Below are 16,268 nucleotides of genomic sequence, written 5' to 3' on the forward strand. Positions count from 1 at the left end.
CTGGCATACCACCTGGTATCTGGCCTTATAAGGAATGTTTCATTCCCCCCTTGAGGGCCCAACGTCCTCGCTGGCATACCACCTGGTATCTGGCTTTATAAGGAATGTTTCATTCCCCTCCCCAACCAACGTGGGATCTCACAATCCACCCCCTTGAGGGCCCAACATCCTCGCTGGCATGACGCCTGGTATCTAGCTATGATACCATTTGTAACAGCTTAACCCCATCGTTAACAAATATCGCTGTTAGCCTCACGATTTTAAAACGCAATAAAGAGAGTTTTCCACACCNTTGGCATACCACCTGGTATCTAGCCTTATAAGGAATGTTTCATTCCCCTCCCCCAACCAATGTGGGATCTCACAATCCACCCTCCTTGAGGGCCCTACGTCCTCGTTGGCATACCGCCNCTCTCACAATCCACCCTGTCATACCACCCAATATCTAGCTGAGACACCATTTATAACAGCACAAACCCACCACAAACAAAAATTGTCCAGATTACCCCATTACATATCACCGCCCCAATTTTAAAACAGTCTACTAAGGACAGATTTCCACACTCATATCAACAATGTTTCATTCCCCTATTCCTCTCTAGAACCACTCCACAATCTCACAAACTCCCTCCTAAAAATCCCCAACAACATTCGTTATAATATGAACAAAAGCCATAAAAAATGATAGCAACTTCTCAAATACACAGAAACCCTCAAGAGTGAGTGGTTTTTTTTTTTTGGCAGTGAGCTAATAAAAGGAAGTTCATTGGCTAAGCTTTGTATGCCATTAATGGCCACTGGTTTTGTTTAGTAGATGAGAGAGAAAGAAAGAGAAAGAGAAAGATTTTGAAGTTAGAGCAAGTTGATTAGTTATGATGGTCCACCAAAGGAGATAGAGTTGTGATATGGCAATTGAAAGAGGTTGAAAATGACAAATTCTTCCTTACCAATCTCTCAATCAAACCAAAACAACATCAAAATGCATAAGATTCATCAACAACAAGACATCAAATTTTTTACCCTTTTTGAAGAACAGATATCACCTTTCTGAAGAACAGATATCACCCCTTTTGAAGAACAGATATCACATAGTGGTTTGATTGCTGATGCAGCATCATCAAGATTCTCAAGCTATGCTATGCCCTCCTTGAAAGAGAGAGCTTTTTGCATGTGAATCTTGAAGATGCCACGCCTGCAAACAACCACTGCCAACCTCTCCTTCATGCACTTTCCTTCACAAATCTCTCCCTCTTTCTCTTTTTTAAGGAATACCCTTTTGAAAATGATGAAAACCCATCAACAAAAATCTAACCTTTCTTGTAAAGCTCTATTTTTTTTTTTTTTTTTTTTTTTTTTTTTTTTTTTCTGGCATTACATTGTTATTGAATAAAACGAACTTTACGATCATTAATCTAAATCNCAATAAATCTGATACAAAGAATCAAATTTTCCCAAAATAAATACTGAAATTAAAATTTTTGCAGAAAAATCAGAGGTTGATGAAGAAGAAACCTTCTTTTTTGGGCATCAATAGAACAGAAAAATTAAAAAATAAAAAATAAAAAATAAAAAAACGAATGAATCTCTCCCTCTCTCTCTCTACAAACGCTTAGAGAGAGAAAGAGGAGAGAGAAAAAAAGGGATTGAAAGAGAGAGAGAGAGGAAGAGGGAACAGTGTAGGATGAAGATGACTGAAGAAGGAGTCAATATATATACACGTTTTGGTATGCTGACGTGGCACCTACGCTTATTTTTATTGGCTCTTTAATTCTTTTTCATTTTCTTTTTTTTTCTTTTCAAATGCGACAGGTCACAACTTTGCTTAGCTGTATCTTGCTCATATTCCTTAAAAACCCTAATTGTTTTGTTATTTATTTATTTATTTATTATTATTTTTAATAATTTATTTATTTATTTATTTATTCTTTTAGTGGCGCAATCCTCGTATTGACCATTATTTTATTTNTATTTTTTTTTATTTTATATTTGTGAACAATTTTATTTTTCAAAATATTTAAATTCCATGTTCGTTCAGTCCTATCCGACTATAAAATTGCAAAGGTTCAAACTCGGCCTAAACCCGAACTCTATAAAAGTAAAATACGTTGAAATTTGCATTAGACCGATCTAATCTTAAACGGGTAATTGAGTTATGATCAACTCAATTAATATAAGTCAGTGATTTTTATTTCAAATATCAATAATTCAATCTCCCATTAAACATGGAGTTATGTTCATATGACTCGATAACTCGACCAACCTAAACCATTCAAGCCAACCCATTTTAGAATTTTTTTTCTTTTTGCGACTTGAGTTGGGTTGAATGTTTGTGAGTGGATACCTGACCAATTTGAAAATAGGGTTACAGACCAACCCAACTCAATCCTACCTGCCTTTTAAGATTATTATGAATATTAAAAATATTTGATCATTTTAACACATATTAGTGATATATTTGATATTTGAATTTATGAGATTTTAGTTATTATATAATTAATATAATTTTTTAAATAACTAAAAAAAGCAAACTGACAACGAACCCAGATAAATATAATTTTTTTAATTACAACCGATAAATATAATTTTTTTAATAACTAAAAAAACAAACTGACAACCCACCAAACTTGAAAATAGAGGGTCGAGTTAGGGTCGTGAACTTTATTTGAGTTGTTCAGGTCATCAATCAAACCAACTCGAAATTTCAAGTTGGTCGAAAAAATTAAATTCAACCCACCTCAACCCGTGTACACCGAACGAACTACAAATGGATAAAGTTAAACGGATCAAATTAGAAATATATATATATATCTTAAAATTCAAACATTCTAAATATTTTAGAACGAAAAGAGGTTGTGTGGCATGTGACGCTCCCAACTTTTTCGTGAAATTATAATAATTAATTATAACCCTTTTAATTAAAATAATTAAACTATAGAAAATGTTGTATTATTTCGAAATTTATAATATCAATATCACATATACACATAAAAATGTGTACCAACAATGTCTATTAGATCCTATCGGATATCGTGTTGTATGAATGTGACTGCACTACGAGCTCGAATCAATATTATATTTTTGAACTACAAATGTACTTTATTTTATTTTATTTATTTATTATTATTATTATTATTTTTTTAATATTTGTGAACAATTTTCTTTTTTCAAAATATTTAAATTCCCTATTGGTTCAGTCCTATCCGACTATAAGAATGTAAAGGTTCAAACTCGGCCTAAACCCGAACTCTATAAAAATAAAATACGTTTAAATTTGCATTAAACCGATCTAATCTTAAACAAGTAATTGAGTTATGATCAACTCAATTAATATAAGTCAGTGATTTTTATTTCAAATATCGATAATTCAATCTCCCATTAAACATGGAATTACTAAGCGTGTTCATATGACTCGATAACTCGACCAACCTAAACCATTCAAGCCAACCCATTTTAGATTTTTTTCTTTTCTCGACTTGAGTTGGGTTGAATGTTTATGAGTTGATACCTGACCAATTTGAAAATAGGGTTACCAACCCAACTCAATCCTACCTACCTTTTAAGATTATTATGAATATTAAAAATATTTGATCATTTTAACCAATATCAGTGATATATTTGATATTTGAATTTTATAATTTTTTAAATAACTAAAAAAACAAACTGACAACGAACACAGATAAATATAATTTTTTTAATTACAACGGATAAATATAATTTTTTTAAATAACTAAAAAACAAACTGACAACCCACCAAACTTGAAAATAGAGGGTTGTGTTAGGGTCGTGAACTTTATTTGAGTTGTTTAGGTCATCGAACCAACTCGAAATTTCAAGTTGGTCGAAAAAAATTAAATTCAACACACCTCAACCCGTGTACACCGAATGAACTACAAATGGATAAAGTTAAACGGATCAAATCTTAAAATTCAAACATTCTAAATATTTTAGAACGAAAAGTGTGCAGCTTCATTTAGTCTCTTACCACGTTTGTCTTCTTTACACGTGTCACCAATTGCTCCGTCGCGAGCACCTCGGTGAGTTCTCTCTCCTCTAAGATTTCTCGAACATTGTGATATCTCATATCGGGTAAATTCTTAAACTTTCCTCCTCGCACATTCATATATCTCTTTATGAAGCTTGTCGTTGTTGTTTAACCTAACGGTCATCGATCAACTTGATAGTAGTTGCTAGTAAGTAATTTTTAGAAAAATAATTAATGTCTTTTATCTTCGACATAATTGAAAATCTTAACCGATAAATAATTGAATTTCTTTTAGGAAATTAGAATTTTAAAATTAATTTATAAACATTACTAATATTTTATATATATATATATATATATATATTAATTTAAACAAGTTTTAAATTTTTTTTAAAGAATATAATATTGTTTTTTAATTTTATTTTTTCAAATGTTTTCTTAATTGGAAAGATAAAAGATGTAAACAACTTTTTTAAGTAAAAAACAACGAAAATTAAATTAAAAAAACGTCCAAAAAAATTGGTACCAAAAGGATTTTTTTTTTTTTTTTTTTTTTTTTTTTTTTTTTTTTTTTTTTTTTTTTTTNAATTTAAATTAATTAATTAATTATTATTATTATTTATTATTATTATTATTATTTTTTTTTTTTTNTAATTATTAATTAATTAATTAATTATTATTTATTATTATTATTATTTTTTGTGCGAGGTTACCTAAATAAGAGTCAACAGACACGTGTGAACCTTTTGTTTTTTTAAATAAAAATAATAAATTACCAAATAAATATATACAGCTAAATAATTTCATATTTTTTTATTTGTTATATTGCTATCAACATTAATCACATCTAAAGCTAAAGCTATCAATTTTAAATTATTTTTTTGAATTATATATATTTTTTTTCTAAAAATAATATATATATTTTTTAGTTTAAGTTTAATGAATAAAAAATTTAGAATTAAAATTGGTACACATAATTTGGTGGATAAAATTCAAATTATTAAAACTATTAATAATTATCGATCTACTAAATATATTAAATTAATTTATTTTTTGCATTTGAAACAAAGGTAGGAAAATATTAGATTCAACTTAGATTTTATCCATTTTCTAGATTGAGTCGAGTGTATATTATCATCAATTTCAACGGTTTGATGCCGTGGATCATAAGCAGAGAAGGATGTTGATCGAGTTTTTTCATGCCCAGTCCTCGTTTCGATTAAAGACTCAAAGCGAGCTTCAAATCTATACCAAGCTTATTACGACATAGTTCATTGAAGTTGATCTTGAAGTTATTCCCGAGACTATAACAGTAGTCTCTATTTATTTACGTAATTTGATCAACTTAAAAGATATTATTTACATGGACTAGAATCTTTTTCAAAATAAAATATNTAACAGTAGTCTCTATTTATTTACGTAATTTGATCAACTTAAAAAATATTATTTACATGGACTAGAATCTTTTTCAAAATAAAATATTTTAATATATCATATATTAAAATATATGATTTAAATATTATATTTTTATTTAACGTATAATATATTAATTATTTCCATTTTTAATATATCAAATAGAATAAATATAGTTGATCTTTTATTTTATATAATGTAATATATTAAATTTAAATTTGAACCTTCAAGTTTAAAATTAATTCATTTCAAATCTTTTCTTTCCATTCAATTGTCATTTNTATCTCCGATGTTGAATCTTATACAAATTTTAAATATATATTTTTATTTAACGTATAATATATTAATTATTTCCATTTTTAATATATCAAATAGAATAAATATAGTTGATCTTTTATTTTATATAATGTAATATATTAAATTTAAATTTGAACCTTCAAGTTTAAAATTAATTCATTTCAAATCTTTTCTTTCCATTCAATTGTCATTTTAGTGTTATTATTAGTTGGCAAGTGAATTTTACAAACCTACCAATTATGAGTTATAATATGCAAAATTAATTAATTTAAACGGTTTAATCAATCAATTTTTATTATTAACTATTAGGCATATAGTTGAAATATTATGTCCTACTGAACAAGTTGAGTTCACAGATATACTTATTACTTGCAAGTCAATCCTCACGAATTGTTTGTAATTACACGAATTGTTTGTAATTACAATTGGGTCAAAAATCCATTTTACCCCTATAATTACATCTTTTACCTTAATATCATTGATTCTCCGATGAACTATTTGCTTATAATCTATCTCTCCTTTCGTAAGTGATAAAGTGGAATTCCATTGTTGAAGTCTCAAAATTAGTACTCAACATGTAATATGAATAAGACATAATAGGAGCGAGTGAAACTATTTACTGAATCCGTCGAAAGAGTCAAATTTAACCTAATTTCTATATTCACTCTTACACTTTTGCTTTTTTAAATTTAATCTTATAATTACATATTTCACCTAAAGTATCATTCCTTCTCTAATGAACTATTTGCCTATAATCCAATAATAAAATAATTTCTCTCTTCTAGTAAGTAATAGGGTGGAATTCCATTGTTGAAAGTCTAAAAAATAGTACTTTCCAAAGTTTTTTTTTTTTTTTTAGATAAAGATGAGTGAGACCGAATCTGTCAAAAAGAGTCAAATTTAACCTAATTTCTATATTAGCTTTTACACTTTTGCTTTTTTAAAGTTTCAAAATATATATATACAATGAATTTACAAATATATCAAGATTGATTTAGTAATGAACCTAATCAATCTAANATGATGAATTTACAAATATATCAAGATTGATTTAGTAATGAACCTAATCAATCTAAGTCTAAAAAATCAAATCGTTACACAAAAATAAATATATCAAATCCATATGCTAGATCCCGTCAAAATCACGACTCGAATCATTAAGAAACAATTAAGCAACAAAAAGTTAATAAAAAAAAGTATTCTTTGGATTTTCAACTCATATTTGATCCTTAATTAATGCAATTAGTGTGACGCCTTCGTCCTATGTCTCTCTAAATTCCTTCCCTAATTGATTACTCTTGAATTTCCATAACTTTTATCATATCTTCCAATTTGTCGTTACCATCATTATTCAATCTAAACTTTATAGCAACTAAGATTTTTCAAAATAAAAGTTGTCTCATAATTCTTTCAAATAAGAATTTAAAAGTAATAAAAAGTTGTCTAATAATTTACTTGATAATATTGTCAAATGTAGAAATCTAACCTTCATCATTGGATATTGACTTAAGAAAAAAAGACTACAATAAAATTATAGCATAAATCATACCACAATGTAGTCAACATGTTGAATAATAAAGGCATCTACAACCTAGATTCTTTTGGAAGCAACTAAAACGCATTCAATCAATCAATGTCATATCATTATTTAATTAATAATGTCATCATTAGAGGTTATATAAAATCTTAATTCAAACCTCTATAGTTGAATTTTTCCGAAGTCTAAGAACTAAAGAAATACAACCATCAAAGCTAGGATAGGTAGCTGAAATGTTTTAAAATTCCTATATAAAGTATAAGTAAGGAAACAAAAGAGTATTCATCATAAAGGTCTTGAAGTTTTCGATGTTACCAACATATTAACTAGATGGGAAGGCATGGAAGCCAAACTTATAGATGAAACTCTCCCTAAAATTTGGATGTTCCTAATGTACAAGGCAAAGATCATGGAAGACTGATGTTCTTAAGCTTCTTTTCCAGATTCCCTTCAACTTTTCCATTTTCCAGATGTAATTAGATGCCTTCTAATCCTAAGATTAAGTAAAGCTACATTTTTCATATGTTATAGATGGCTTCTAATCCTAAGATTAAGTAAAGTTACCGTTTCTGTAACGACCCAAGCCCACTGCTAGCAAATACTGTTCTCTTTGAGATTTCCTTTCAGACTTTCCCTCGAGGTATTTAAAATGCATCTACTAAGGAGAGATTTCTACACCCTTATAAAGAATGTTTCGTTCTACTCCCCAACCAATGNTAAAATGCATCTACTAAGGAGAGATTTCTACACCTTTATAAAGAATGTTTCGTTCTACTCCCCAACCAATGTGGGATCTCATAGGTGGTCTAGAGAGAAGATACTAGATACATCCATCATTTTGTGAAATTTAAATTATTTAACTAAATTCCTGANAGGTGGTCTAGAGAGAAGATACTAGATACACCCATCATTTTGTGAAATTTAAATTATTTAACTAAATTCCTGAAATATGCTAATTCTTAAAAGAAAAAAAAAAAAAGTACTCTGCTAAGAATTTTGTACATTGTAATATTGTTTGTGCAAATAACACTGCGACATAAGCAGACCTGATACTAATATCTTTACAATTTATTAGCCTCCCAGAGAAGAGTTTGGAACTTCATTGGTAAGATTAGCAAAACTCCAACTTTTTTAGTCCATGTGGAAAGATTCTAACTAGACAAACTAAAGGCATAAGCCATTTTTCATATCGAAATGCTACAAATCCAAGAAAACATTATTTTCCCCCAATAAGAATTGATAGGGAAATTTGTAATAAAAAATTAAAAAAATTAAAAAATTAAAATAAANGGGGGAAAAACACAGAGAGAAATCAAGACAGGGAAAGAAATTAGCTACCTGGAGCTCCAGGTTGTATTTGTGAACATCAGCAGCTAACCAATTCTTGCACAAGTCTGGAATGGCTTGGGAGAATAAGTCAGCAAACTGCTTTCATTCTTCTCTGTATGCATAGATATAAGAGGGGAGGGGCTCAAATGTCCCCTTCTTACTCTGTTGGAACGGTTCCAGGTTTTGGTTATACTTGAGTCCTTTTTTGTGTCTAAATTGATACCTAAAACCATCTTCACAATTTTTTTTAATCTCCTCGTTGTCTTCATCTGATTGGTAGCCATTATCTAGGATGTCCTGCAACGCCAGATCATCATACTCTTCATCTGATTTTGAAGACTCCTCATCAACTGATCCTATCTGCATTATTTAAAATAAAATAAAAAGTAAGAAGAAGAAGAAGAAGAAACTCTTGTACTGCCTTGGCTGTAATAAAAAGTCCTGTTGACTTAAAAGAAGAGGATTGGATGATTTACTTCTATTTTAAGGCTAGTACTCTAATTCTATTTCAAGGCTAAATAATATTCTATAATCTTGCATTGGATGAAAAGAAAAAGGCACTAATTAATGTAGAGTAGATCAATCGCCAAATAAGAATTAGGACATAAATCATTGTTCCATGTGACCGTATGATTCTTAAAAGAGAACTCGAGCTGAACAACCTCTTCATGAATCATCTTGCCACCATCATCACTAAAATCTTCATCACTGCCGGACTCTGGTGGATCATCAACCTCTTCGTCACTACCATGAACTGAAATATCCTCCTTGAGCTATAGAAAAATATTAATTTATGCATTAAGATATTATCAACGTGCTATTAAGGACCAAAAATTAGTAATTGAATGTCACTAAGAAAATTGACATTATAAAATTTACCTCCTTTGAAGGGCCATCTAAAATCCTGGGAGAACTGCAGCAAGATGAAAAATATCTACTACCAGTATCAGTCCCTTCAGCCCTCGACTCGTCAACGCTACCAGCATGACTAGGGCCACCACTACTTGGCCAAGCACTGATGCCATAAAGACCAAATTGAAGATTAACTGGTTCAACCTTACCAATCTGAAGTGATCCAAACATCAAATTCCCTGTACTATCATCTGCCTTGAGACCCAGGAGAGGTTTCCCATTGCTATCAACTGAATCAACAGGCCAAGCCTTTGCCACCGATCCGTCCGTATTAACCAGAGCCATCAAATGCTTAGAACCTTTCCTTTGGATCATCTGAAACATACCCTTGGAACTCAATGAATATGCTACACACTGATTTCTGTACTCCTCATCGACTACACTAACAGTATTTCTCGAGGAATCATAAAGCTGCTCCCCAGCTTCACGCCTCCGAAGACAGCTGAACAATGTTGCTTGAATGGCAGCAACACTCTTATCAACATTGGTGTTGTTTATTTTTGGGACAAGATGCTTGTCAGCCCGCTTGCAGAGATAGTCCTGAATTGTTCTGATATTTCGAATATACTTCACATACTTGTTTTTTGCTGGGTCCAGTGTCATATACTTGGCACGTACTGCAAATCGTTCCAAGTGTTTTTCCTCATTCACTATGTAGATCATGAATGGTATAATTGACGGGTGCTTTTTCATTAGTCCCATCTGCAGATAAGTAATATAATTATTTTTTGGTAAAGAATGTGGATGTAAAGACTTCAGTTGTGATATGGAAGAGATAAACAAGTCAGATATATATATAGACACCATACCACAAAACTCAAGCTTAAGTGAACTCCCTCAACAATTACTGACTCTTTCCGCTCTTCCCATGCAGTAATAAGACGATCAAGACTATCTATCACCATCTCACTCTGGGCTTTAAATCCTTCAATAGCCATCTGCTTTGGACTGATTAATTCCAAATTGTTCAGTACTTTCGCTGACCCTATTAATTGGTTGTCTGAGTTTATGGTAATCAAACCATCAGAAGTTTCATCCTTCATGTGTTTGTGTGAAATTCCAGCTAATTTTTTTGCTTTCTTCCTAGCCTTAGATTCAGCTACAGCCACAGGATCCAAAAATTCCCCAGCATGGTAGGTTGATGACCAGAGCAGAGGATTTTGTTTCTCATCCACAAAGCTCCTCATCATGTGCCGTATAGAGTCGGTCGAAATCACCGTTGTAATTCCCAACCTACTACCCTATAATGGGAAATGCAGAATGCTCAAGTTCCAGAAGTTTTAGCAAGCAACAAATGTCACAAATTTGAAATGGCCACATTGCAATATAAGACATTAACCAAGGACCCCTTTAATAAGTTCAACTATCCTGGGGGTATAAAGACAGATGTCAGGAAAACAAAACGTTACCAGCAGCGCTGACAAAGTGGATTTGCCACAGCCGCTAGTACCACATAACAGCACAGTTACAGACTCCTTCCTTTCTCGAATTCTGCAGTGAGAAAATTTAAAATAAAGGATATATGTAATGCAATATGCACCACACAGAAAGAGGATGAAATAATTGAACAAAGATACAGCATAACAAAACATTCATTCTGTTGTCAACTAATATTGTCAGAAAGCAAATATGGCTTTGATGACTTAAAAGTTGAGAAAATGATAAAGCTACAAGAATCTAGTTGAAAAGGGAAGAAATAACCAGGTCCATATCTGTGGTAGCAGCCGGGACATTTCTGATTATGAAGGCACATTGCAGAAAACTTAATCACCCCACATATTCTTAGACCATTTATTGGAGAAGATTCATCCTTGTTAGATTCAATCAGAGATACAATTCTATCAAACAAGCTGAAGTACATGCAGCTATATCGTCCATGAAAATGTTCAAATGCATGACAAATGAAAAAAAAAATGTTATCTCAACACCTCACGAGAGAATATGCACAAATATGTAAAGTTTCTATAACTATAACCAATTTCTAACCACATTAATATGTTTACAGCAATACATAAATATAATTCGCGTCATAAATTCCATCTTTTAGAAACATTACCTAAAAAATGAGATGTTTTAAGTACCTGCATGCCAAGATCAGGTCTGCCCTCTGGTTGGGACCGACGTACTTGTACTTGGCCAGAGAATCACAAATAACATCTAGGAAAGTTTCTCTTTTAACAACAGCAGTCCTGCTTTTTTTATATAGCTCGAATGGAATATTCTTGCTATTATCACCTTCTCTTGAACCCAAATTTTCGAAAATCTCATTTCCATCAAAACAATTATGGTAATAATCAGTATCTTTTTCACTTTGTCCTTGTCCAACCAAAGAAACCAATCCCAATATGTCACTCTCTTCAGGGAGAAAAACATCAGTCGAAGCTTCCTTTCTTATCAATTCAAATACCCATTTGCTTATCTGACCACAGAAGAACACATTCAGAAAAAATCAAACTCTTTCAGCAGAAATTTCATTCGATTTGTGTGAAGGATGTATGGCTTTCAAATGGAAACAACAAAAGGTAACGACTGTAGAAAAAACAGAAAAAACATAACAAGAAAGGAAATTAAGGAAACGCCAATTGCCAATCCACCCAACATCTTGACCGCAAATAAAGAAAAAGATTTGCTCAAGGAGTGAAAAAAAGGTAGAGAAAATCAAAAGAAAAAACCAGACAAAGGTATAATGGGTGAATGGGCATTCACAATCTATTATCTCTAAGCCGTGAAACTGATAGGAAGCTGACCTAAGATACTTCAATCTTATGTTCTATCAGAAACATGTTTATTATCAGACAATCTCAATGATCAAACAAGAATATTAGATTTGGGTGACCATCAGTTTGAATTTCTCACCCATTTCCTTGCAGGCCATATTAGAAAGTTTATTCCCATTACTTAATCTATACAACAATGTAACGCAGGATTATCATGGTAACAACTAGACTCCAAGTTCATACGAAATTATTCCCAGGTAATGCTGCAATCACAGAGCTGAACAAGCCCATTGAAGATGAACTGCTTTTCATAAAACTCAAACCACTAAAATGAGAAAATATAGAAAATTGAACTGCTAAAAAAAACATTAGAAAATCTTCCAGAGGATTTCGCATGGAATCCGGAAGTATGATTGAAAAAAGAAAACAAGCATACCTTGAAAGCATGTCGCGGTTTGCATCCCATAAGCTGTAGAGTACTCTGTAGAACGTGACGAGTGTACCTGAAAGATCCTTTCTCCTTCTCTAGCTTTTCTCCCTCATCCACCACAACTATGTACAGCAATTTCGCAACCTCCGCCATTCCTGTCCGTAGTAAACCAATTTCCATGATTGCATCTATGCTAATTTAAAGAAGATAAACCCTCACTCAGATGTACAATTAAAAAATAAAAAAATCGGAAGAGCGGCTATCACGATCAAACAATAAACAAACGAAGAAAGCGATTGACGGAACGTCATTGCATCAAATCAACGCCAAAAATTATAACAACAACACAACAAAATGTGGATACACAAAAAAATAGAGAAACAGCAAGTCAAACCTGCAAAAATGCAAAATCCGTAGTGAATCAAAAGGCTGAAGACGTCGCAAGCAAAAAGGAAAAAGTATGGAATCAAATCTCAACTATAGATTGAAGAAGAGGCCTAGGGCAATGAAAACGACGTAACGATCACGCATTGGACAGAAACGAAGCCGTATTCACACCATTAAAGACAAAAAGGAGCGAGCTCTGGATTTGGCTCAGTCGTTGCCATGGTTCGGCGCAAAACCTCCATGGATTTTGATTTTCGAGTTTTGTTTTCTTTTTCTTCTTTTTCTTTGTTCTCTTTCTCTTTTCTCTGCGTGTCTGAAAATGGAGTTGAATTACGAATTTGCCCTCAGTACGGCGCGAGAATTTCAACCGCCAAGAACAACCGCACGTTTTCGGCGTTTCTTTTAACAGAGATGGGAAGCTATATAGGAAGGACTGTCGTGGCATCCTTTGTTATTATTTGGGTATTCAAGGGGTCATTTTGTAAATTACACGAAGGGTAGATTTGTCAATTGGGTTTGGTAGTTAATTATAATAAATTTAAGGCTAAAAATCATTCAATATATATATTTGGTAATTATTTAGCATAATGTTAAAATTAAGGTTTAATTAGCCTTTTGTGGTAGGAGTGTTCACGTGTTCGTGTTCAGGTAGGTTGGATTGGAAATATCTTTTAGATCCCCCCAAAATTTTTAGGTTGGTTGGGTCGATGACTCAAACAATCTCAATAGAGTTCGTAGTTCAACCCGACCCTCTATTTTCGAGTTGAGTTGAATTATAAAAAAAACATTATTATTTTTAAAAAAATTATACTTGTCTACGCTACATATTACATTAATAACTAAAATCTCATAATCTAACCTTTATGACGTGAGCTAAGTAGTTTGGGTTGGTCGAGTTCTGTCGTGTGAATACTTTTTTATTTTTTTAAGTAAAATAATTAATGAGATTGCAAGCACTAAAAATAATTGAAAAGTTTTATTAAATGTGTTGGGTTGACTTTAATAGATAAGACGTTTTGGTTAATACGTGGTGGGAATATTTTAATTGTTAATTTTTAAGTTGACTTAAAAAAAAAAAAATAGTGCTTTTTTCTCTTAATTTAGTTGACCAATTCTTTTAGGTCAAAGTCTTCTACATTTTTTTTTTTAATTTATGGTAGGTTGAAAGTAAATAAGTAAAAGTCCAATTTTACTATTGGTAAGTATTGTCTGTTTTACGTATCTCTATCAGTTTCACAATTTTAAAACGCGTTTGTTAAGGTCGTAAGGAGAAGATTTCACACTCTTATAAGAAATGTTTCGTTCCCCTCTCCAATTAAGATTGGGCAATTAATGAAGGACTGAAGTATATATGGTATGGCTCTGGGTGTATTTGTGGACCATGAAAGTGCTTTTCACGAAAGCTAGAAGCACGTGGTTCTGCTTCGTGAGACAGCGATTTGATATCAAGGCACGAGCGCAGCGCAATAAATATCACATACCAACCTCTTGTACCCACCGCCAATGCCCTACCCAGCCCCAGCCTCTAGTTTATAACCAGTGAAGGGTATTACTCGTTATTATGTGCTTGCTAAAAGTAGTGGAAAACTCATAAAAAAAACCATCGAGAGATGTTGATTTTGACCCGTGATACATTCCGTAGACAATCTTAGTTACCCGTTTTGAATTACCTTACTTTTATTTGGAAAAACAATTTGAAAATAGATGAGTACAAACATATCCAGTTAGTGACCCTACAATACAAATTAGAATATACAAACAAACTATAGTGAGACATAAAATATGTCTTGGTTTCTACTTCTTTTCGTTTTGTCGGGAAGTACATCACTTTCATACACACGGTTCCGAGTATATCATTTTCATATACACCAAATTTCTAGCATCGTTTTCATCTACCTTAAACCTTTATAGATATGCATCGCTTTGATATCTAAGTTGTAACGATTCATGCTCAGGATTTCGAGTCAACAATATCATCTTTTATCATATTTTCAAAAAATACTCGACCTAAAGGCTAAAATAGTAATTAGACTCATTTTAAATATTTTATTTTAACTCATTCCCAAATACATTAAATGGACATAAATATCATACACCAACTTTGGTATCCTTATCACTTCATTGCTTGAAATTAAAATTAAGATGTACTACCATTTGTTCCATAAATGCTCACCCATTTAATTTTATTTATTTTTAAACTTAAAAAAAAAAATAGATGTGAGGTTGAGATTTGATCGGAATATACGAAGAGTTCCGTGCATTCAAACAATTTCGAGCTGATTTTTGTGGTGTTGAATTAGGTTATCGGATTAATTTTTTAAAATATTTAAAAAATTATACTTATCTACGATACATGTTACATTAATAACTAAAATCTTATAAATCTCAAATATCAAATATTCATAAGTCACTGTACATCATAATATTGGTTACAAACGTCAAATATTCTTAATTTTCATAATCATTTTCGGAGAACGATAGGGTGAGTCTTTGATAACTCTTTAAATTTTTTATCTAATAAATATTAGATTTTTATTGAGTCTTTGATAAATTTTTTAAAATTTAAAATAGGAAGAAATTTATTAAATACAAAATTTAATCTTTCCATAATCATCTTTTAATAATGTAATTAAAAGTTTTTAAAGTTTATAATAAATAGAGACAATAATTAATGTTAACAGTCCAAACTCACCGCAGATATTGTTTACTCTAGCTTGTTACGTATCATCGTCAGTCTCATGGTTTTAAAACTGTATACTAAGGAGAGGTTTTCACACCCTTATAAAGAATGTTTCATTCCCTCTCACAATCCAACCCCTTCAAAGTCCAGCATCCCGCTGACACACAGCTCGGTGCTTTGCTCTAATATCATTTGTAACAATCTAAACACACTGCTAGCAGATATTGTTCACTCTAGCTTGTTACGTATCATCGTCAGTCTCATGGTTATAAAACTGTATACTAAGGAGAGGTTTTCACACCCTTATAAAGAATGTTTCATTCCCTCTCACAGTCCAACTCCTTCAAAGTCCAGCATCCCGCTGACACACAGCTCGGTGCTTTGCTCTAATATCATTTGTAACAATCTAAACACACTGCTAGCAGATATTGTTCACTCTAGCTTGTTACGTATCATCGTCAGTCTCATGGTTTTAAAACTGTATACTAAGGAGGTGTGGATGTTTCATTCCCTCTCACAATCCAACCCCTTCAAAGTCCAGCATCCCGCTGACACACAGCTCGGTGCTTTGCTCTAATATCATT

General features: G+C 31.8%; 1 protein-coding gene across 1 annotated transcript; it reads right to left on the bottom strand.

Moving 5' to 3' along the window:
* Window positions 1–8,551: 8,551 nt before the first annotated feature.
* Window positions 8,552–13,378, bottom strand: LOC111788050 (P-loop NTPase domain-containing protein LPA1 homolog 1-like). The gene is given in 9 exon segments (XM_023668194.1): window positions 8,552–8,684; window positions 8,686–8,918; window positions 9,221–9,331; window positions 9,438–10,172; window positions 10,280–10,711; window positions 10,880–10,961; window positions 11,552–11,889; window positions 12,624–12,772; window positions 13,012–13,378. Coding segments are annotated over 8 exon segments (2,160 nt in total). The 5' UTR covers window positions 12,771–12,772; window positions 13,012–13,378; the 3' UTR covers window positions 8,552–8,602.
* Between the last annotated feature and the right edge of the window lie 2,890 nt (window positions 13,379–16,268).

The sequence above is a fragment of the Cucurbita pepo genome, chromosome LG02, assembly GCF_002806865.2.
Source record: "Cucurbita pepo subsp. pepo cultivar mu-cu-16 chromosome LG02, ASM280686v2, whole genome shotgun sequence".
Classification (NCBI taxonomy): domain Eukaryota; kingdom Viridiplantae; phylum Streptophyta; class Magnoliopsida; order Cucurbitales; family Cucurbitaceae; genus Cucurbita; species Cucurbita pepo.